A 23,825-nucleotide genomic window follows, 5' to 3' on the forward strand; every position below is an offset into this window, starting at 1 on the left:
TGGAAAGTTCTGGAAAGGGCCCACAGGTGACTGGCCAGGTGAGAGCCAGAACTGAGGATCCCCCCACCCCCTCCCAGTCCTACAAAGACATCAGAGTGGCTGCACCTCTTGGGGACAGAAAAATGAAATGGGAAGACAGCTGTGAAGCCACACTCCCCGTGGTGGTTGTGTGTTGCTCACACCTAGCGGGCCTCCCACCCTCTGGGGCTACTCATGGAGCTTCTCCTGGAGTCCTGTGCCCCCCTCACCTGCTCATCACCTGGGCGGTTCTGTGATTCTTGGTTGGTTGGGAGGTTTGAGGCAGGCAGGTGCTCAGGGGACACATGAAGAGGTTCTGGGAGTATCCAAGCCAGGCAGGAGCATGAGCCCAATCAGGAGGGACCCCATGCTATGCTCAGGACATTCAGTCTCTGACCCAGGTTCCTCACCTGTCAGCTCTGCACAGCGCCCCACCATGAGGAGGGGTCAGCTCTGAGGACACAGCCGTGCCAGAGACATAAACATGTCTGGGTGGGGCCGGGTGATGAGCAGGGACCCAAAGTTATGAACACAGATTTCATAGCCATCAGGGCCAGAAGGAGACAGTTACAGAGTGAGGAAATATGGAGTCCCTTCACAGGCAGGGACGTCCGAGCTGCCATGCAGACAGACACCCAGGAAGGCAGCTGACCTCAGAGGAACCGCTAGTGTGGAGGCCTGGAGGCCGCAGCGGGCTGGATGACCAGAAAGGGCTGCGTCTGAGCGGCAGGCAGGGCCAGGTCATTTCTAAGAGCAGCAGGGAGCCATTGAGGTCCACGGCTGCTGGGAGTGATTTCCTCTGGGCCAGCTTCATAGAGAACTCTCTGGAGCTCCCTGGGAACTGTAAGGAGTAACCAGCTCCAGGCCCGGGCCTCACCCCTGCCCTCTGCCCTCAGCTCGGTCAGCACCATCCGGAACCAACGCTACCACATTCACGCCAACCTGTCCTTCGCCGTCCTGGTGGCCCAGGTCCTGCTGCTCATCAGCTTCCACTGCCAGCCAGGCACCGTAAGTAGGCCCTCTATCCTCCCTCTGGCGTCGCTAGAGTGACACCTTCTGCTACCTAGAATCCTTCAGCTCAGAATTCAGATGTACCCACCCCCAGAAAGCCTGGCCAGGATCCCACCAGGGAGACAGAGAAGACGGTGTGCAGATAGTTTCTGTGCCCATCATTCAGGTGACTAACACCTAGAGGTGGACAAACCGAAATCCCAGAATCTAGGGGTGGAAGCCACGTCACAGAGCTGCTTTCTCTGTCTCTGAACCCCCTTCCCACAGGCCTCCCCTCCCCTCCAGGGCCAGGATGGCTCCCAAAGCTCCAGGCTCCTGTCCACCTCTGCAGGGAGGAGGGAAACCTCATTCCCTGGTGACTCTACAATGGGGAGTTAGGCAAGTCATATGCCCACTCTGAACCAATCCTGTTGCCGAGGATGGGGATGTTTATGCTGATTGGCCAGGCCTGATTCCCATGCCCTCTTGAACCAATCACTATGCCTGGGAAGGAGCATGGTGCAGGGATTGGTTACCTGTAAGTCACATGCTCCACCCAACTCACCCAGACTAGGAAACAGGAGCCAGGAGGCCCAGGGAAGATCAGGCCACATGACCAGGGGATGCTGGCAGACTGAGACAGCAAGAAACCCCAGAGAGTTCTTACCCTCTGCCTCTTTGCGTGGACCCTAGATCCCGTGCCAGGTGCTGGCCATGCTCCTGCACTACTTCTTCCTGAGCGCCTTCGCCTGGATGCTGGTGGAAGGGCTGCATCTCTACAGCATGGTGATCAAGGTCTTCGGCTCTGAGGACAGCAAGCACTGCTACTACTACGGGATAGGATGGGGTAGGTGCAGATGGGAGAGGGCAGGACAGGACGGGATGGATAGGGGTGGGACTTCCCCTTCATATTGTCCTTCTCTTCGCCTTGGAGTGGCAAGACAGAAGGAGAATCATGTTGGCCAAGCAAAAGCAAAAGTAAAAGTCTTATATCACTGGGCAACATTTGCTCCCAGCATTCCTGACTTAACTTTGGTGATCTTGACAAAGATTGATTTGGTTGGTTTTATTTCTTTTCTCAATGGTGTCTTTCTATTCCCTAGTTTATTCGTTTTTGCCACAATCTTGATTCTTTCTTTCCTTCCACTTGCTTTTGGTTCCGTGTGCGCTTTTTTCTTTTTTCCAGTATGTTAACGTGAAAATTTGGGTTATTGGTTCAAGATCTGTTTTCTTTTATTTTAACATAAGCGTTCACGGCTATAAATTCCTTCAAGCGCAGCTCTAGCTGCATTCCATAGGTTGGGTATGGGTGGCTTTGTTTTTATTCATCTGAAAGTATTTTCTCATTTGCTTTTTGACTTCTTCTTTGACACTGCTTTGGTTCTAGCATGTTGTTTAATTGTCACACATATTTTCATTTCTTGGGTTTTTTTTTCTGTTATTGATTTCTAACTTCATTCCATTGTGGACAAACAACATACATTGTATGTTTTCAGCCTTGTAAAATATATTAAAAATTAGTTTATAGCCTAATAAATGGCTTATCCTAGAGAATGTTCCATGTGCCCTTGAGAAAATAGAGAAGAAATATGTGCCCTATCTTTTATAATATCTTTTAGTAGTGCTGTGTGGTGTGTGTGTGTGTGTGTGTTTTCACAGTGCCTGGGGTTATTTTCTTTCAGCCTGAAGAAATTTCTTTAGCATGTCTTGCAAAGAAAGTCTCACAGCAACAAATCTCTTCCTTGCTGTTTATCTGGAAATATTTGTTTTATCGAAATTTATGAAAGAGTTTTACTAGCTATAGATTTTGGTTGACAGAGTTTTTCCTTCAGTAGATTATGTCATCTCATTGTCTTCTGGCTTCATTGTTCCACATGATAATTCATTAATCTCTTCATCTTATTAGGGTCCCTTCTATGTAAAGACTTTGTTTTTCTCTTGATTTTTTTTAAAGATTTTCTCTTTGTCTTCCAACATTTTTATTTGGGTGTATATCTCTTTGTATTTACCTTACCTGGAGTTTGTTGAGATTCTATCTATTTTCAAGTTCACCGATTCTCTCTTCTGCCATTTCAGATCTCCTAATTAACTCCTCTACTGAAGTTTCATTTTTATGTTGTACCTTTCAGTTCAGTTATTAGGGAGGTTGGATGGAGGAAGGGAGCTCTGATCTCTCAGCTGGTCTTATCTGGTATTGAACCTCTACCAACTTGGAGTGAGGGGATTGAGAAATGCCAGCAGCCTGCCCCCAAGGAGATGTCATGGCTCTCAATTGCGAGCTGGAGGAGAAGGACCTGTGTCCTTGATTGTCCCCTCTAGAGTAGTGCTTCCCTCGTGCTGAGTGGGGTGGAGAAGTGGGTTATGTCTTAAGTATCACAGACTCTTTATTCTTACCCAGACTAAATAGGTCTTCCTGAATAAATTTTTCTTAATTTGCTGTATGCCCTTAGGAAAATTTATAGAGACTTTTAAGTGGTTGGATGGATTTCTTTTTTTAACTAACTTTCACCCATTATCTTTGTCTCACTAAGGAGTAGCTCTGTGGAGTTGCTCATGCCATCATTCTGGAAGTCACCTCCTCGCTGATGCGACTGGTTTGTTTAGCTTCCTTCTCACCCATCCAGGGAGCACAGGGAGACCGTGTTTCCTGCCAGAGGGGCCTGTAGCAGTTGACATGTGGTGCTTTTGCATTTGCTATAAAGCATTTACCCAGCTGTTACAAACTAGCTTCTTGTTCCTGATTTTCTTCAGACTGATTTAATTTCCACAGCCCTCATTGTGCAAGGAGAAGTGAGCGTGTTTATTCTGTGCTGGGAGCTGGCTAATGCAATTTACCTGAGGGTGAAGTGAAGCCACCATGGCTTCACCTTGATGACCCAGAGAGAGGAGGCAGGGCATCCTCCTCCAAACCGCCCATGGCTACACGGAGCACCCTGTGCCCTGCCTGGGCGCAGGCTTGCTGCTCCTGCTGTGCTTTTCACAGCTGGGTGCCTTTGCCCACCAGGGACTCTCAGCACAAATGTCCTCTCCTCCCCGTTCTCCCCTTGGTGAGTCCAGTTCAAGCATGACCTGCTCCTCAACCCTCCCATGACTCCCATGGGAAAGAAGGCTGCTCCCACCTGTGATTTCTTACTTCGTTTACAGTAAGGATTTATAGGGTGATATGTGACAACTACCTGTAACTGCTAGTTCCTTTATGGCTCCGGTCACACAGTTTAGAGACGTGCACGCACACATGCATGCGCACGTACACATGTGCGTGCACACACCAAGAGCCACAGCAAAGACAATGGAAATGAATTAAAGTGTTTATGAAGTTTTCTCTACAGAGAGGAACTCAGTAGTGGAATTGTCTGTTAGCTGTAAGATGGAGGGAGGGGTCATAATCCAACTGAGTTCAGCTTGGAAGGGTGTCTTATTTTGTCTGCACAGTGCTAGAGGGGGGAAAAATTACTTGCCCATATTTTTAAGGGGAGACATTTATCTAAAATGACAGAAGGGGTGAGCTGGGAACCCTGAGTTTGCATTCCTCCTTGAGGATGTTTGCTGGACATGTATGGTGTCTGATACCCACTCGGGTCCCATGGATCTGCGTGTGTGGCCCCCTGGGTATAAACTTTCTGCAGACTGATGACCAGGCTGGCCTCCAGGGGGCCTGCAGCCCCGTCCCTATGTCCACTGTCCCTCACAGGTGTCGTCAGGGCTCACGAACTGTGTCCTCCCCGTCCTGATCGGGTTAGATTTCTCTTTGCGCCTAAATGGAGACAGTGCATGGGCTGCTGTGCTCACGAGACCTTCCGCTCATCACAGCTCCAGAAAGGAGCTGGATGCTGACCCAGGGCCCGGCCAGGCTGCGCTGCATGGAGAGCCCAGTGGAGAGAGCCTCTTCCCACCGGTGTGCACCTGCTCTGACCCCAGCCTCCCAGCAGCGTTGCTGTCTGAACCCCTGAGGCTCTGTTCAGAGCTGAGCCAGGTTGGAGGTGTCAATTCTCCAAGAAACTCCTTTCCAAAACTCCTTTCCAAGGAGATCATTTGAAACAAATACAGTAGCTCCCTCTCCCCTAATTCAGGGTTTCGGTTGCTTGCAGTCAGCCACAGCCCAAAATATTAAATGGAAAATTCCGGAAATGAACAATTCACCAGTTTTAAATCATGCCCCACACTGAGTAATGCGATGAAATCTCACACTGTCCCCTGCCAGCCCGCCTGGGACAGGAGTCATCCCCCTGTCCGCCGTCTCCGCACTGTGCACGCTCCCTGCCTGCCGGCCACTTAGTAACTGACTCCGTGGTCAGGTCCACTGTCGAGGGGGTCACGGCGCTTGCGTTCACGAAACCCTCATTTTACAGAGAAATGCCCCATTGACATAGCTTCTTTGACTGTCTATTGTTATACTTGCTCTATTTGATTACTGTGGGTGTTAATCTCTTACTGTGCCTAGTTTAGAAGTTAAACTTTATCTTAGGTATGGCTATTTAGGTTTAAAAATAAAAACAGTGCACACAGTGTGCGATACTATGTGCCATTTCAGGGGGGTCTTGGAATGTCACCCCCATGGACAAAAGGAGGACAGCTGTACTCCGAAGGGCAGGCGTGGAGTCAGGACAAGCGTCTCTTCTCTCTCTGGAGCAGAGACACCCCCCCCACACACACACACAGTCCCCCAGGGACCATGCAGCGTCAACCCCTGGCAGGCAGAGCAAAGAGTTGAGTTTTTGTGTGTTTATGCCCCTCCTCCACCCTTCTACGCTAGGAATGTGCGAGAGGCCGTTTTCCTGTCTGAGTGGGTTCTGTTGAGTGCTCACTTGAGAGAGTCCGTGGGTGGGCGGCGTGAGGGATGGGATCCTTGGCTGTCTCTCCCCTCGGCTCACAGTGTTCACTGCAGGGGGAGCAAGGGAGAGAGGCCGCTGTGCACAGAGACGCTGACCAGACGTCGGCCCTGGGGCAGCCCGGCCTTCCCGACAGCCAGAAGTGGGCTGTCCACAGAAATAGAATTGGATTCATAACAGAATCTATGTGTGCACGGCTGTGTGTGTGTGTGTGTGTGTGTGTGTGTGTGTGTGTGAAAGTGCGTGTCAGCTCTCTTCACACTATTCACGCTGTAGGTTCTTGGGGGACCAGGCTGCTCTGGGTCCACACACAGCACGTGCTCTGTGCGGATCAGGTACAAAATGCTAACGAGCCCCAGAAGACGGCATAGGCTCACATGGGTCCCCTCCCGTCTCTGCAGGGTCCCCTCTTCTCATCTGTGTCATCACCATCGCATCTGCCATGGACAGCTACGGAACCAGGAACAAGTAAGTGCCGGCTCTGCCACCGAGCCCCCGTGTGCCCCAGACTCCCAGGGGAAAGGCTCCCAGGGCCTCGACTCTTGTCTTCCATGTTCTTCAGGGGCAGGGGCAGCACGAGACTGGCGTCTCCCCCCCCCAACCTTCCAGTAAGAAAGCCCAGGCAGAGTGAGGACCAGCCCCGCAGTGCTCCGGGCACGCTCCCACCTCAGCACCAGCAACTGGGCTGTCAGAGGGCATCTGGGGTGGGGAGGTGGCTGGTGGAAACTGTTCCAGCCACGTGAGCTTCTGAACATGTGCTCACCCCGAGTGCAGCTGGAGTGTGTGACCCAGTAGCCCTTTTAGGGGTGGTGAGCAAGGGCTCAATAAGGACAAGCCGAGTGGAATGTGGGGCTAGGTGTGCTCGCTGTGCACCGGGCAAGGTCGGCTGCTCATGGTGTGTGCCGACGGGGCTGCACGACCAGCACACCTCCTGCCACGTGTTCCACGGCAGCTCAACCAGGATGAGGACGGCTTGGTGCCGTGGGCCAGGCCAGGGGTTCAAGTGCAGAAATATGATTTCCTCTCCGTGCAAGATATAAGGGCTTTAGCTCAGGTGTCTTTGGGGAGGCAGCCCCTCCCCTGGGCCGAGCTCAGGAGCCACTGAGTGAGAGTCCCCAGAGAAGAGAAAAGATGTTACGTTGTCACAGCTCCGGGACAAGACATTTTCAGCAGAATGGTTAAATTGGGAGGAATCTGGCCTTTTCCACGTCGGGGCAGCAGTACTCTGGAGACAGGCTCACAGAGGACGCTCATCTGAGCACACACAGGAACAAGAATAACCAAAGAGACCAAGCAGACCACACATAAAAGGCACTGTTCTGTCGCAAGGCCCCTTCCTTTCAACCCTGGACTGTTTCCGGGGTTGAGGCACAAATTAGAAAAGGAAACGTCTCGTCAGACACATTTCCGTGGCGTTTGCTCCGTTTTGTTCCATCTGGAGCTTGCAGCCCTGCGTCCACCCACGGCACGGCCAGGGGACTGTCTCTGACACAAGCATTTCCCGTGCACGAGTGCGAGGGCCAGGCGGCCCCCACGAAGGGGCAGGAAGCTCACTGAGTCTCGGAGCAGGGCCGGGTGCCGGGAGACCCTCATTGACTTACAACTTGGCATGACAATGTGGGGAAGCCCAAGCTCTTTGTGCAGAGCCATCCCCTCGGGAGCCTGGGCTGGAGCGGTCCTATGCAGAGGCCGCACTCAGACGGGCTGCACGTGCGTCCCCAGACGGGAGGCCTCTGCTCTCTGTGCTCTGGGTGCCTGGACAGAGGTGAACATGTTGGAAGGGCTGTCACCTGTTTGGGGGCTCCTAGGGTCCCTGGCCCAGGAGGTCTCAGGGGACAAATAGGGTCAGAAAGGCAGGGCATCTGATGAGTGGACTTGAATCACCTAACCACCCAACCTCTCTGGGCCTCAGATTCCTCAGCTGCAGGGGGAGCAGCCAGCCCTGCCTCAGGGGCGGGGGCACGGTGGGGGTGAGGCGTGCAGCATGGGCTTGGACATGCTGTAGGCAGACGTGTGGTCAGTGAGCAGTCCCTGAAGGGTGAAGGAGGCAGCCCCGCCCGGTCGTCCCCACCGTGGGTTAGGACTGTGCTGTGCACATGGCCAAGCCCCAGAGCTGTCCTCACGTCAGGAGAGACGAGGTGTCTTAGGAAACCCCAGGCTCTTGGCTGGTTTGATGCTCTGGGAGAAAAATGAGATTGTCCAGGAGCTGGTCTTCCTGTCTGAGTCCCTGAAGGTACATTTGAGAAGCAAGGGGGAATTTCACATCCTCACACTGGACCCCGCGTCCAAGAGCTGGCTTCTTGGAAGGTCAGAGCCGTTGCTGGGAACCACCGGGACGCTTCCTCTGGACCAAGAGGCGCTGCCCAGAGGTGTCAGTGACCCACACATAGCTGACGAGCAGAGAAAATGGTCAGTGTTGTGTCATGTGGTGACTCATTGGCCCCCTGACCCCCTACAGTGAGGTCAGTGTTGGCAGCGCTCTGGAAGAGAGCCAGGCCAGGCCAAGGTCTTTACATTTATTTTTTATAATAAAGTTAGAAGCCACTTTGGCTCCTGCCTGGACTTTTGCAAGGCGAAGCTCTCTACTCCCTGGGGGCTGTGAAAGCTCTTTGTTCCCTGAGCCCGTCTGCAAACCTGGAAAGTCCATCCAAGCACAGAGGCAGAGGTCACCGTGGACAGGACACAGCACAGGTGTTGGCGTGAGCAATGTCACATGACTGTGCCCGGGCTGACCCCGCGCTGACCTGGCAGCTCCTGCTGGGCAGAGGGGCCCGGGGCCGGAGCACAAGTTGTTGGAGTAACGTCCTGCTTCCCTCCACAGCTGCTGGCTGTCCCTCCACAGTGGCGCCATCTGGGCCTTCGTAGCACCTGCCCTGCTCATCATTGTGGTAGGTCCCCTGCCCTGAGGGCAGAAGGGCACAGACAGGCTGGGAGGAGGGAGGACTGGCGGGGAGGGGGGCATGAGGGATGTGGGCCTGGTGGCTGAGGTGGCTCTGCCTGGGCAGCCAGCATGGTTCCTGTCCCCTCCTGGGGGGTGGCCCAGACTCTCCCTTCCCCAAACGATAGGCTGGGGGATGGGGCGCAGGTTTCCAGGTAGAGCCACGGGTGTGGGTGCAGGGGCTGAGGTCAGGGGCCGCTGGGATTCTAGGGCTGCAGAGAACCACACCTGAACGACGGTTAGAACTCCTGTGGTCACAGGGCCAGGAAGGCCCGCTTGAGTCGAGCAGAGAAGGGGGTTTTCAGCCCACAGGCAGGAGCATTTTCTGTCACTGCTGGGCCAGGGGTCAGACAAGCCCCCTGTGTGTGTGTGTGTCCCCCTCCCCCCAAAGCTGCTTCCCTGAGAGCTGGCTCCTTCCTCGATGATTGTCTTAGTGCTGGTAACAAACTCTGGGATCACGGGAACTCCAGTGACAACTGTCAGGGTAGGGGAATGTCAGGTAGTTGTCCTCTTGAAGGGGCTGGCCCCTCCCTCCCTGGGCTGGGCCCCAGGCCATGCTGGGCTGGCAACTTCAAACTGTTCTCCCAGCCCTGTGACAAGTCACGCTTTCCACGTCACCAGTGAGGGCAGTCCGCAGGGACTTCGGGGAGGGTCTGTGGGTGATACAGACACATCATCCTGTGGCCCTCCTGCCCCTCCCCCCAGCTGCTACCTTGAAAGCGCCTTGGACCCTGTTGTGCATTCTGGGCGCCGACCAACCGTCACGTGGGCCCTGGCGGGTAATTAGAAAGGAATCGAGGGAAGCAGCTTGGAGACCTCGTTTATTGCCTCTGAATTAATATTCCCCTCAGACGTGCCCGTGCCATGGGACAGAGCAGCAGTGTCTTGTTGGGAAAGGGTTTCCAGAGGACAGACTGAGGGGATACATCGCTGGGTCACCGTCGTCCGTTAGGGACAGGGGGGTGCAGCCTCATCCAGGGGACTCAGCTCCCCTCCACACCCGTCCCCTGCCAGGTGATACATGCTCTGGGCTGTCCGAAGGCAATGGGTGATATCCTTGGTGAGGTGTGGGCTCTGCTGGCCTCCTGGGTCCTCTGTGACTGCAACCGCCATGCTGAGAGGACAGGGCTGGAGGGCTTTGTGCTACCAGCTTGGGAGGCTATGTGGGTCCACCGGCTGCTCCATGGGGTCCCAGTGGGGGCCTGGTGGGTGGGGAAGGGACAACAAGGAGACGGGGCTGTGTGGACATTGGCCGTGGCCCCTCCCACGCTGCTACCCCTCCTGCCCTCGCTGCTCTGGTCAGATGTGGACGAGGGTCCTCACCCTCTGGTCCTGGGGAGTCTGGGCACGTGGAGGCTCCAGCAGGCGGTCACAGGGCAAGACAGTAAGGCCAGCTCCCCCCCAGGCTCCCTCGTGCAGAGCTGGGGACACAGGGGCTGCTCCATCCTCCACAGGCCACAGCCCCGGCCACAGGGCTCCCTCTGCCCTCAGTTCCTCTCGACTCACAGGAGCCCGGGCCCAAGGCACCTTGCTACCCTGTCTCTTTCTAGTTGCTGGCTCTGGGTGGAACGATGCCTGGCTGTTTTCTTTGTCTCCGATGGTCAGAATCTCAACCCTGTGTTAGTTCTGTGAGTGGAGGGGAGGTCACCCTCTGTTCTGTAAGGGAAAGTCCTTCTGGATGGGCCCCGGGCTGGGGGACAGGAACAGGGCCATGGCCTGAGAGCACTGAGCTGAGTGCATGGTCCTTCAGATAATCACGCTCAGCTGGGAGGCAGCATGTTGTCATGGTGATGTGTTATTGAGCTTTCAAATCCAGAGCTGTCCCCATCCCCAGGGCTGCCCGAGGCTCTCGTCCGCAGTCACTTTGTCACCAGCCTTTTCGGGATTATGGGGGCTTCTGTCAGAGATCCTGGCCCCCCGCCTCCACTCTCTAGGGTCTGGCTGAGTCCTCACGTCTCCAAGCGAAATGGAGATGATTCTGCCACAGACGCCAGCCTCCTTCAGGAGTTCCACGCTTGGCCATCCGGGAGGGAGGTTTACAGGAAACATCGTGACAGACTTTTGAGGGGGAACGTTTGTAAGCCCCATGTCCCCGGTTCTCTCCCTGGCCCGATTTAACCTCCAGATCTGCAGGCCCCGGGCAGGGCCAGCCCGTCCCGGACGTTCCCAGGTGACCTGAGTTTTTCTCCGACTTTGGTCAGTGACAACGGGGGTCCGTAGGCTGCAGGCTGGGTCCTTCTCCTCCACCCACTAAGGCATAGGGTCCCCCGTCAGGATCCCTGTCCCCCCCAGGCTTGCTGGGGCCCTGCTGTCGTTCCTAAGGGGGTGTGACCTACAGGCCCTCTGGCTCAGCCCACTCCTCGAGGTCAAGCTCCCAGACAGTGTTAACATGGAGCCAGTTTGAGGTCCACGGTGCTCCCTGGGAAAGCTGGAGAGCGCAGGGCGGCAGGGAGGGAGTTGTGGGCTATAAAGCGGTTCCTCAGTGTCCTAGTCAAGTCCAGCAGTCAGCTAACCATGGCCCGAGGTGGCCCGCTGCCCGTGTTTGTAGATGGGCTTTTACTGGGACACAGACAGCATTTAGGATGGTTTGCATGTTGCCGTACAGACTGAGCCTGCCAAGCCAGATGTGTTGACTACCTGGGCCCGGGCAGAGAAAGCCCCCCGGTGAAGACCCCCCAGATTTTGAGTGCACATCCCACTCTTTGTTTTGCTGAAATGCAACCCGAGAATTATTCCTTTGACATCTGTCCTGAGTAGCCAGTTGGCTCTTCCAACGCAGAGACACCCAGCTGAGGAAATGCCTGAGACTCGTGTCCCCTGTGTCCCCCCCCCCCCCCACGCACCGCAGGGCCTTGTCCGATGGGCAGCAGGGCACACACCAGGATAAGTGACATGCAGTTGTGTTTCCGTGAAATTCCAGGTTGGTTTCTCACCATCTCCCTCCCCTTAGTTGTGTACTGATGGGGGCATGGAGGTTAGCTTTGTACTTACTGAAGAGGAGGAAGTGTGGGTGTTGATGAGATCAGACCCAGGCAGAGAGAGAGACAGAGAGAGAGAGAGCGAGAGAGAAATTAATAAACCCCAGCAAAACCTGTGGGCAGACGGGGGCAGCAGTGAATTGTAACAGCTGATAATGAGAGCCACTGAACCGTTCTCCCCACACTTTTGTTCTGAGTCGTAGAGAGGCCAGCCGGTGACAAAGGACCTGGGATCTAATTAATCATCTGTGGCATTGTGATGTTTGTAAAACACTTTGCCATAATTTGATCATCTGTTCAGTGGCCACACTGTGGAGTTGGCAAACAGCTGCCTTTGTATCCGTGACTTCTCACCTGAGAGGCTGGTGTGTGTGTGTGTGTGTGTGTGTGTGTGTGTGTGTGTGCAGAATACGCCTCTCACCAGCAGCATCAGAGGGGGTTGTGATGAGACCTCCAAGCTAACATGCATGTTGGTGGATAGACCTCCGGGCTCTTGTGGATGATTATGATGAGACCTCCACACGCATGTGGGGCATTCGAGCTTCTCTCTGGAGGCTGTCGGATGTGCTGTCCTGCTCCCTGTTCCCAGCTCCATGGTCTCCCCACCGCCTTCCCGAACTGCTGGGACACTTCACATGTGAATCTCTTTTCCTCCCGATCCCGAGGACACTACTGCAACTTTCAGAGGAGGAAAAGATTTCTATTATTTCCCTTTTAATTTTTCAAAACTGAAACTTAGTTAAGTCATTTGGTTTTTGACTTGTAACACATGGTTAGACATTGGAAAGAATAAGGCCGTAGAATACGTAGGGGTAGCGTCTGCCATCGCTCTCTCTCAACCCGCGGTTTCCTGTCACCGCCACACGGGCAACCCTGGCACCGACTTCCTGTGCGTGCCAGGGGCTTCACGCAGAACCGGAGGGATGGCCGCTACATACTCCCCCGGAACACAAGGGAGCAATGGGGGAAGGAGGCGTGTGAAAACCAAACCATTTAGAACTCTAGAAACTATCCAGAGGCGTAAGAGTGGAGAGCATTGAGTCAAGGAGAAAAGCCACTGAATCCTGGTGAAGAGTGGCAGGATCTGTGGTGTTTTGAGATGTCCTCCCCACTTCCTGCCCTCTGTCCCCACCTGGTGCCATGGAGACAGCGCCTCCAAGCAGACGCCCCACGCCGGCCTGCTTTCAGGCCAAAACCGTTCTCAGATGTTCGCTCTGTTCTCTGAAGCTGAGGTCCCCACCTCGCTCCTGATCTGGCTGAGCGTCTTCCTTGTGGCTGGACAGTCATGTCTGTTACCTCCTCCATGTTCCCCTGACCTTGGGAGAGACACCCACAACCACAACCACCCCCATTCTACTGGAGAGACGAGGGGGCCGGCAGGCTGGGAGCCGCCAGGGGGTGAGCTGCCCACTTAAGACAAGGAGCCAAGCTGGAAGCAACGATTGGGTCTTTCTCTGCCTGTTGGGGAAGAGTGAATAGGCCCGAAGGGGAAAGTGCTGAAGCCCCATGTTTCCTCTCCCTCAAAGGCTCCTGCTGACTCAGGACCAGGAGCTGGGAGGGGATCGGGGTGCAGGACCAGGGCTGGGGGTGGGAATGACAGTCCAGGGGCTGCAGTGCCTGGGAGTCTGCAAGGGTCCCTGAGATGATGTGGGACCACAGCAGGTGCTCGGCCCCGTAGGAGACCTTCGAATGCAGGTACCTAGGCTGGGGAGGCAGGTGTGCATGCGGTGCAGCCGGCCGCCCAGCAGGAAGGGTGGATCATTTTCTGCAGCTCCATTCAGAGTCCATGGCGCTCCACCCTGCGTACACCAGGTCGGGTGGGGGACAGCTCCTCCCTTCCGTTGCTACCTGTGGTCGGCCTGAAAGTTCACACGTGGGGTTTTGGCCTCCCTGATTCTGTAAATGACCTCAGAGTTTCCAAACACAAGGAGGACATTGCTCTGTCCTGACTTCAGGTGCAGACCTCACAGCTGAGGGAACTCAGAGCTGTCACCCCTTCCTGTCACCTGCTCTGACCCAGCCTCTCCTTCAGCACCTTGGAGAGCTGCCCATGGGCAGGGGACAGGTTGTGCTAGAGTGGTCAGGCCTCTCTCCACAACACCCTCACCTTGCCCCACAGACCCCAAGGCAGGTTCCCAGTAAGAAGGCGGCCCGGGGCGGGAGGTGGGTGCATCTGGGGTGGGCACAAGGTGAGCCAGGAAGTGTGGGGGCCTTTGCAGGTGCTCTCGGTGTCTTTGCCTTTTGTCATTACGTGGAGAAACTGAGGTTCAGAGGACACACGTGAGTCCTCCCCAGGGGGATGCAGTGAGCCAGGGCTCTGTCCGCTGTGCTCATGGGGACCAGAATGGGCGTGTTTTGCTGTCTTTTCTGTGTCACGCAGAGTTGAGCCCTCAGAGGGCATTGGGCAAATGCTTGGGGATGTGGGTTACATCTCTCCAGAGTGTTTGCAGCCTTGGGGGGGGGGCAGGAGAAGTCAGGCCAGGTGACCAGCAGGGGCAGCTCCAGCCCTCACCGTCTCTCCTGTCCCCCACTGTGCAGGTCAACATGGGCATCCTCATCGCCGTGACCAGGGTCATCTCACAGATCAGCGCGGACAACTATAAGGTCCACGGAGATCCCAGTGCCTTCAAGTAAGCTGGCCCCGCGGTGCAGGAGTGATGCTGCCCGCTGTGCCCCCCGTCCTACACACGGGCGGCTCAGGACACCGCACCCCTGGGGGTGTCCAGGTGGTGTCTCTCTGGATCCGTGCAGCACCTTCACATGCCTGTCTGTGTGATCATCACTTGTGGTCACTTCCCGAGGGGCCCCTAAGTGCAGGCACCATGCTCTACTCTGGGATTGCAGAGACAAAACAACGTCATCCCAGCCTCTGGGAACTCACAAGCTAGTGAGGGGGACAGACTGTCCCTGTGCCAGGCGATGAGGCAGGTGGGTGGCATGGGGCCCCTCAACCCCAGGCTTCTCTCTGAAGCTCAAATGCAGCGAGCCCCACTGCAAAAGCCAGGCTAGATGACCTGGTCAGCGTGCCGGGATTTGTAGGGCATGCCGGGCAGTTGGGGCTCGACAGCCCCTGGGCACAGCTCCATGCATTCAGATGCCTCTGGGCCGGCTCTGTTTTGGGCTCTGGGGGACCCCGATCCATTTTCCTGCCGAGCTCACTTTCCCAGGGTAAGCCACAAGGTGATGCTATCAGTGTCTGGATGCTGGGCACATCCCCCCACTGTGGTCCTCTGTGGGCGCCTGGAGCAGCTTTCCACCAACCTGTGTACCCAGCGGGCATCCAGCCCTGAGCCAGCTGGCCAGGACACCACGTCACTGTCCCAGGTGGTCAGCTCCTCACCAAGGTTACAAAGGGAGGGACCACTCCCAGCAGCGTCTGAGTCCACTCCATCAGGACGCTTCGCTCCCAGAGGCCTGTCCCCGTGGCCCAGCCATGCCTGCCACTGCCCAAGGTGGCATCACTCACTGTTCCTCTTCCAGGTTGACCGTGAAAGCTGTGGCCGTGCTGCTGCCCATCCTGGGCACCTCCTGGGTCTTTGGCGTGCTGGCCGTCAATGACCGGACGGTGGCCTTCCAGTACATGTTTGCCATTCTCAACTCCCTGCAGGTAGGTGCCCAGGAGGCCCTCGGGTGTGGGTGGGGCGAGATGGCTGTGAGCTTAGTGAGGGGCGTGCGGGGAGCAGGCTGTCACAGGGCTGGAGGGTCACCTTCTCTCTGTTCCACATACACACCTTCACGTGAGCCCATAGCTTAGGGCTCCTGTGTGTGGCCTGGGAGAGGGGCCCTCGGGAAGCATTTGTGACAGAGTGCATCTGGTCCTGACGGTCCCTCCCTCCCTCCCTTCCTCTCCAGGGCTTCTTCATCTTCCTCTTCCACTGTCTCCTGAATTCAGAGGTATGTGTCCTGCACGCCCAACAAGGTGATGAGGGTTCTTCACTTCTGAAAGGGCACAGAGCACAGGAACAGAGTTGCCCTGTAGGGCTGGTGTCAGCGACAGGCTGATGGTGGGGCTGCCTCCCATCAGCCCCATCTGTCTCTTCCTGTTGCTAAGCAACCTCCAAGCCTCCTCCCTCACTGCTGTCCTGCAGGGACTGTGAGCCGTGTGTGAGTGAGGCTGGGGAGAAGGGACAGGAGAGGTGGAGACTCAGAACCCCACTGATCTCTGGCACAAAAGGTGAAATGTGCAGCTGTTCCTAAGCGACCCCAGACCCTTGGGGAAACTGTCCAGGGTTTAAAGGAGGCCTCCAGGTGGCTGGTATCAGAGAAGGGACACTGGATGTGGGCTCATCTTTTCGGAGCCATCTGGGGTGTGGCCCCTGCTCCGTGTTTGGCCAAGGGGCAGGCGGGGGCTTCTCCAGTCCCCTGGGAGAAGTTTTACCCTTGAATTGTGGACTTGGCGTTGTACTCTTTGGCATGCGAGCCCCTGCCGACCTCAGTTGTGGGAAAGTCCCTCCGGGGTGACCAGTGTGAACCAGGCGGCGGGAACAGTCTGCACCATGACGAGTCAGGTGGGAGGAGAGGATGTGGGGTGGGGCACAGGCAGGGTGTGTGGCCAGTGGGAGAGGGGTCCCCAGATTGCAAAGACCAGGAGCAGCCCAGGCGGGCTCACGACGGTGGTCCTTGTGGTAGGTGGGTTGTGGTGGCCCATGTAGGCATCTGTGTCCACCCCTCTTGCTTCTGCCCCCTGTCACACCTGTCCCCCACGCCACTCAAGATTGTGTCCCATCTCCCTGTCAAAACTGTGAGGGGCCAGCAAGACCACACCAGACTCCGCCCCCGTTCCCCACACGGGGCCCGGCGCATGGTGGGCATGGCACTGGCACTGCCTGTGAGTTTGCAGGCCGAGGACACAGCGTGCAGGTCCTGTCCTGACCTTGCATCTGGCCTTTGGGGCCTCATGTCAGCAGAGGTCTCCACAGACCTTCCCCAGTGAGCTCTGGTTGTTACCATGTCCAGCTCTGAGGTTGTTCCTAATGAACGCGTTCTGCCCTCAAAGGTGAGAGCCGCCTTCAAGCACAAAACCAAGGTCTGGTCCCTGACGAGCAGCTCCAGCCGCAACGGCAACGCAAAGAACTTCAGCTCCGACGTGGTGAGTGCGAGGTCACGTCACACCGGTCCTCCTGGGGCATTCAGTGCGCTTCCCTCACCGCCACCCGGAAAGCTGTCCCGTCAGCTGGCCAGGGGGTCGCTGAGCCACACGCAGCCTCTGCCTCCGCAGCGTCTGCCTGGAGCTGAGGCTCTCGGTCCTTTAGTGCGGAGCCCCTGCCCCGTGGGCTGTAGGGAGGGTGCCATGCAGGTGGCTGCCAGGCAGCGGGGGTTGGGGGGGGGCTGATTGTGCTTGCTTAGCCTCTCACGCCTGACCTTGGCCTGCAGGCCACAGGTGCCCCAGGCTGGTGTCATATCCACATCGGGGCCTCTGTCCCGGTGAGGTCACACGAACATCTCCTGTCCCCCGCCCCACCCCAGGGCCAGTACTTCCCGTGCTGACTTAGGGGGATAGAAGGAGGTACAGGTCCGGTGACCAGGACACAGACACCCAACACACTGATGGGGAGGTCCCTGTGGGGACCTTTCCTCTGTGTCAGGTGTCCTCCCCCTGCAGGTGCCTGAGAAATTGAGTCTCCATGCTTGGAGTCCAAACCCCTCACCTTTCAGCCTGATGTGCCCTTGTGCTGTGGGAGGTGGTGGTCAGCTCCGTCCTCCATACCCCTGGACATTCGGGAGCAGACATGACCCCCCTGCCATTAGGTTCTCACTTGGGTGTCACATGCTTGGGAAGTCCTTCCTGGACTCACTGAAGCGGGTGCTCCTGCCCCGTGTCCCCCACTGGAATGCTAGCACCATGGAGCCAGGATCTGGTCAGCTTTGTTCACTACGGTGACCTCACAGCTGACATCAGTGCCCTGTCACTGCACACTCAAAAAAAGCAGATGACGGCCCTGGCCGGTTGGCTCAGTGGTAGAGCGTCGGCCTGGCGTGCAGAAGTCCCCGGTTCGATTCCCGGCCAGGGCACACAGGAGAAGCGTCCATCTGCTTCTCCACCCCTCCCCCTCTCCTTCCTCTCTGTCTCTCTCTTCCCCTCCCGCAGCCAAGGCTCCATTGGAGCAAAGATGGTGCGGGCGCTGGGGATGGCTCCTTGGCCTCTGTCCCAGGCACTAGAGTGGCTCTGGTCGCGACAGAGTGACGCCCCGGAGGGGCAGAGCATCGCCCCCTGGTGGGCGTGCCGGGTGGATCCCAGTAGGGGGCATGCGGGAGTCTGTCTGACTGTCTCTCCCCATTTCCAGCTTCAGAAAAATACAAAAAAAAAAAATGCAGATGGGGCAGATGTGTGAATGAACAGATAGAGAGGAAAATGGATGAATGAGTCAGTCAATCAATCAACAGAGGGAGAGGATAGGGTGGGATGTATTGAATGAATGAATGAATGAATGAGTGGATGGTTGGATGGATGGATGGATGGATAGATGGATGATGGGTGGATAGATGGATGGATGGTGGATGGATGGATGTATGATGGATGGATGGTGGATGGATGGATGGATGATGTATGGATGGCAGATGGATGATGAGTGGATGAATGGTGGATGGATGGATGGATACAAGAGTAGACTGATGAACGAATGATCATGAGTAAGTGAATGTACACCAGACCCTGGTAGGGATGAGGAAGGTAGGAGAAGGTCACCTTCTTCAGTTCAGGATTTTAGTTTCTGGGGAGCAGTGGGGCCCCAACAGGGAAGATGCCCAAGGCTGGCTTTCTGCATTCACGTGGGGCTTTGGTCTCATCCTAGAGCAGGCCCTCACTCCTCACTCCTCTGTGGTTTACAGATGAATGGGACCCGACCAGGCACAGCCTCCTCCAAGCTTAGCCCTTGGGACAAGAGCAGCAGCCACTCTGCCCACCGCGTGGACCTGTCCCCTGTGTGAGCAGAGGCTGCAAACCCGGCTGGCCTGCCACTCAGAAGCACTGCCCCCCAGACAAAATGCAACACACACTCTGCCTTCGCCAATGGGAACCTCTCCTCATTGCTGCCTGGTCGTGGGATGCCCATGACAGCTGTCCTACGTGTGACAGAGCCCACTGTTCAGCCCGCAGCCTGGTGCACAGCCTCGGGTGCCCCCCCCAGCTTGGGTCCCCTGTGTGCTGAGTGACTGCTCTCCGGGATCCCTGGGGACTCACAGAGGTCCTGCTGTCCTGCTGCATGGGCCTCACCTCATCTGTGCAAGTGCACCAGCGTCAGACCTGTGACTCCATGAGCACACAGGACCCCGGCGTCATAGCACCACACGGGGTTGTTTAACCTCTGCTCCGACGGGATTTGACACCACAGAGGCGGGTGGTACTGAGAGAGAGGCTGAGGCAGACAGGGGCACGTGGGCAAGCACATGAGGAAGGTGTCAGCCTGCTGAATCCACCATCAAAAAGCTCCCTGAAGCCAGGCTCGAGCCCAAAAGCCACTCTTTCCATCTGGGGACATTACAGCGTGAGGGCTGAATTAGGGTCTGTGCTGATGCCCGGGCCGTGGGCTGAGTCACCGGCTACCGGCCCACGTCCTGGAGGGCTTCGAGGCCACCGCTGCTTGGGAAGCTTCTCCACGTGCTCCTCACGCATGTTGACGCTTCAGAATCAGCGCTATCCGCTCTTCTAGGACCCGAGCCTTCTGCGTTCATGGTGGATGGCTCACCAGGGCCCCTACCTCGATGTTGTCCAAGGCCTCATGTCCCCTCGAGAGTTTTCTCCTCGTTACTCATAAGTGCTTCTCCGTCTCTAATGGAGATCACTGCAGCGGGCGGCACACTGTACTATTTTGCGTTGCTACAAAGGCTGCCTGCTGCCTACATGGCCGATGGCTCGAGGGGGTGGGGCAATTGATCTCTGTGACTTCTGAGTTGATGTTAATTCATGGACTCAGCCCCTCGGGCTGTGGAATAGTGACAACTCTGCATGTGGTCGGGACCCCACAGAACGCCGGGGTTTGCCATCGCGGATGTGAACCAGACACCGCTGCGATGTTTGGGAACAAGCTAACAGAGGCAATACTGTGACCACAGCACCAACAGTGTCTGTGAAATGTGTGCGTCAGAATCCAGACCCAGTTCCAATATTGGAGACGCTTCCTTTAACCCTGTGACCACCGATAGCCCCCAGCCCCCTCCACACGCCCGCACGTCTGCGTCTTACGTAGCTCTGTAGACCGTGGCCGTCCTCCAGCACCTTCTCCATGTCCCCTGCCCCGGTCACAGTGCGTGTGACAGGCATCCACAGGCAATCCCGCCGTGGCAGGGGCCCTGCGGAGCTGCACGTCCATGGGCGTGACATGTTCCTTCATCCAGTCTAGGTCCCAGATGCACCAGCCGACAAGCGCGCAGTGGCAACGCCACGCAGCTCGTGGACAGCCACCAGGGCTGCTGGGGGCCCCACATGCTGGTCCGGCCCCAGCTCCACCTCATGAGCCCCCAGAAGTGAGAACACTGTATTCCTCAGATTTACACTTGGATTTTTTTTTTTTTTTACTTAGTTCCTGGTGAAGCAGATCAGATAGGGACTGCCTTCCTTACAGATGAAGCTCTGTTTCGACTCTCTGTGTGCTCTCTCCTCACAGCTAATACATCAAGAGACTTCTAAGGCGTGAATAGGGCACTTTATTTATACACTGCATAGTCTGGCTTCCGTGTTTTATCCCTGACGCGTCATTCGGCCAAAGATAAAATGGAAAAGAACTGTGTGTTTAAAGCCGTTTACAGCACGGGGAAGGTGATAAATGCCACTCGGTAGTGAAAATGAGTTGTGATTTTTATGAAATAAAAACCTTAATGTCCTTAAAATAGAGTGTGGCTTCCCGTCTCTTGGCTTGCAAAAGTGGAGCAGGACCGTGTGAGGCGCACAACAAAAATCCAAAGAGAAACACGCGGCTCAGATGTGAGCTGGGACTCACAGCCCCAGACGTCTGCGGAGGGCCCACTGTGTGCAGCACAAGGCAGTTCTGGGGACACCGCGGTGGATGGCGCCCCTCACCTGCTTTTTCGGGAACCTCCGTGGGGTGAGCAGCACAGCCCGCAGCATGGGAGGAAGGGTGGGAAGGCGATATGCAGTCCGTGTCCTCAGGCCAGAGTTCTGCACGGTGGGCTGGTGCGTCTGCCCCGTGGGTGAAGGGGTCAGTCACACGCCAGCCTCCCAAGCTGACAGCCTACCTTCCCTCACATCCTTGTCCACAGGAAGATGTCACCCACATGGTCCGACATCCTACCTGCTATGCCACCATCTGCCTTTACACTGAAGGGCTCCCCTAAACCCTTTGCCGTATTCCTATACATTGTTCATAATTATAATTGTAATATATACATATATAATATATCTATACACACACACACACACACACACAAAGCACCCCTTATATATTTTGCAGAAATCTGTTTTACAATGAGGTGACGTCTATGCTTCTGTTGTCTATACAGCATACATTATATATTATTGACATACATGTTTATATGAGTTTTTAATATATATACAATGTGTCCATAAAGTCATGGTGCACTTTTGACTGGTCACAGGAAAGCAACAAAAGACGATAGAAATGTGAAATCTGCACCAAATAAAAGGAAAACTCTCCCAGTGTCATACCTATTCAGTGCAGTTCGATGTGGGCTCATGCACAGATTTTTTAGGGCTCCTTAGGTAGCTATCCCATATAGCCTCTACAGACTCATCACTGACTGATGGCCTACCAGAACAGGGTTTCTCCACCAAACTGCCGGTTTCCTTCAACTGCTTATCCCACTGAGTAATGTTATTCCTATGTGGTGGCGCTTCATTATAAACACGCTGATATTCACATTGCACTTTGATCACGGATTCAAATTTAGCGAGCCACAAAACACACTGAACTTTCCTCTGTACCGTCCACATCTCGACTGGCATGGCCGTGGGCTGCTCCTCTGTATACACAGTGTTACGTCATCATCTGCGCATGTGCACATGCTGCCACATCATCCTACAGAAACTGGGAGGGTTTTCCTTTTATTTGGTGCAGATTTCACATTTCTATCGTCTTTTGTGGCTTTCCTGTGACCAGTCAAAAGTGCACCATGACTTTACGGACACACTGTATATATACACGTACCTACACAAGATGTATCAATTGATAGATACTGATTTTTTTATGTCTTTCTGCTGATGGCTCCCCCCCCCCATATTGATTATGTTCCAGATTAGAATGTCAAAACGAGTTTCATCTTTGGAAAGAATACACAATTCCATGAGCCATGAAATATTTCCCCAAAACAGTGACTGGATCCCTTTTCGCCGCGATGATAGCTTATGGACGCTCTCGTTTTTCCAGAATTTCACCAGTGGAGAGTGTCACCCATATTTTTGTTGCCAATTTAACACGTGATTTCATCATCATGCACATCTCTGTTTTGGGTTTTTTTTTCCATGTGTCTTTCCTCTTTCATTTCCCTTAGAAGGGGGTGGGACTTTGGGATGCACAAAGGGGGATGTAGCTCACCTCAGCCAGGCTCTCCTGTGGCTGATGGGACTTGGACTTGGGCGAGAGGAGGGAGGCGCCCCTGTGGGCCAATCAGCGACAGGAGTGGAGCGGGAGCCCTTTTCTTGTTCTTCATCCTTCTGTGATGATGACGCTTCCACGTTGGAGGAGGTGGAGAGTGGCCAGGTGGGTCGCGCTAGCTGCTGCTCCCACCACACCACGCCTCCCACGGGGCTGCCTGTTTCTGCAGCTGCGAGAGAGGGGGGTGGGGCTGAGGCTGGGGGCTCCAAGCTAAGGTCTGCTGATGCCCTCAATGCGCTTGCTGTCCCGACGCCCCTGCTGGAACCCAGCCCCGCCTGGCACAGCCCCTTCTTATGCCACCTCTCCTCTGGTTGGTCCTCCACTCATGGGGACTGTCGTCTTTCTGGCTCAAACAGGCCTTGTTCTGAACACGCCTGTGCAGAGCATTTGGGTGTGAGTGCCGGGCTGTGCAGAGACAGAGGTGCAGCTCGGGGCACCTCACTGGCCAATCCCCTGCTTTCTAAAACACTTGATTACTTCGGTGAGATACATTCGACACAGAACACTGAGTTCGTGTTCCGCGTGCAACGTGATTGCACACTTGTATATATTATGCAGTGACCACCACGATAAGTTTAGTCATCACCCGTCACCCCACGTAGATACAGATATTTTTTCCCCTCATGATGAGGACTTTTAAGACCCATCATCTTTGCAACTTTCAAGTAGGCAACACAGCAGGGGTTAACTACGGTCTCTGTACCGTGCATGACACCCCGGGACTTGCATCTCGTTAAAAATAAGTTTGTACCTTTGACCGCCTTCCCCCGTTTCAACCTTCGCCCCCTCCCCACACACACCCCGCCTCTGGCCCCCACCCGTCCACTCTTCTTTTCAAGGAGTTTGGGTGATTTTTTTTTCAAATTCTTTCTATATATACGATCATACAGCATGCGTCTGTCTCGTCTGACTTATCTCACTTCGCTCAATGCCCCCAACGTCCATCGGGGTGTCACGGATGGCAGGGTGAGTAAGGTACCGCTGTATAATATACATCCCATCATAGACCACTTCTTTAAAAATGTATTCATTCATGATTTTGATTGAATTCATTAGTTCTAACCAGTTTTTTGTTGTTTTTTAAGAGACAGAGAGGCAGAGAGAGGGACAGATAGGGACAGACACAGGAAGGGAGAGAGATGAGAAGCATCAATTCTTTATTGCAGCATCTTAGTTGTTCATCAGTTGTTTTCTCATATGTGCCTTGACTGGGGAGCTACAGCAGAGCAAGTGACCCCTTGCTCAAGCCAGTGACCTTGGGCTTCAAGCCAGTGACCTTTGGGCTCAAGCCAGAGACCATGGGGTCGATACTGCAACTGCATGAGCCCGTGCTCAAGCCAGCGACTTCAGGGTTTCGAACCTGGGTCCTCTGCATCCTAGTCCGACACTATCCACTGCGCCACCACCTAGTCAGGCAGGTTTGTTTGGGGTTTATTTGTTATTGTTGTTTGTGGGATCATTAGGGTTTTCTATATAGAAGATCATGCCATCTGCAAACAGTTAA

At 55.1% G+C, this 23,825-nt stretch overlaps 1 protein-coding gene across 2 annotated transcripts in view; it reads left to right on the top strand.

Moving 5' to 3' along the window:
• ADGRD1 (adhesion G protein-coupled receptor D1) overlaps window positions 1–20,579 on the top strand; it is a 92,672-nt gene extending 72,093 nt beyond the window's left edge. For both annotated transcript variants that reach the window (XM_066260853.1, XM_066260855.1), the window contains 9 exons: window positions 915–1,026; window positions 1,702–1,855; window positions 6,239–6,305; window positions 8,659–8,725; window positions 14,292–14,383; window positions 15,234–15,360; window positions 15,606–15,647; window positions 16,750–16,842; window positions 18,582–20,579. In XM_066260853.1, coding sequence (XP_066116950.1) covers window positions 915–1,026; window positions 1,702–1,855; window positions 6,239–6,305; window positions 8,659–8,725; window positions 14,292–14,383; window positions 15,234–15,360; window positions 15,606–15,647; window positions 16,750–16,842; window positions 18,582–18,680 — 853 coding nt within the window. In that variant the 3' untranslated portion in view covers window positions 18,681–20,579. The remainder of the gene's footprint in view (window positions 1–914; window positions 1,027–1,701; window positions 1,856–6,238; window positions 6,306–8,658; window positions 8,726–14,291; window positions 14,384–15,233; window positions 15,361–15,605; window positions 15,648–16,749; window positions 16,843–18,581) is intronic.
• Window positions 20,580–23,825: the final 3,246 nt, after the last annotated feature.

The sequence above is a fragment of the Saccopteryx bilineata genome, chromosome 2 (genome assembly GCF_036850765.1).
Source record: "Saccopteryx bilineata isolate mSacBil1 chromosome 2, mSacBil1_pri_phased_curated, whole genome shotgun sequence".
Taxonomy (NCBI): Eukaryota; Metazoa; Chordata; class Mammalia; order Chiroptera; family Emballonuridae; genus Saccopteryx; species Saccopteryx bilineata.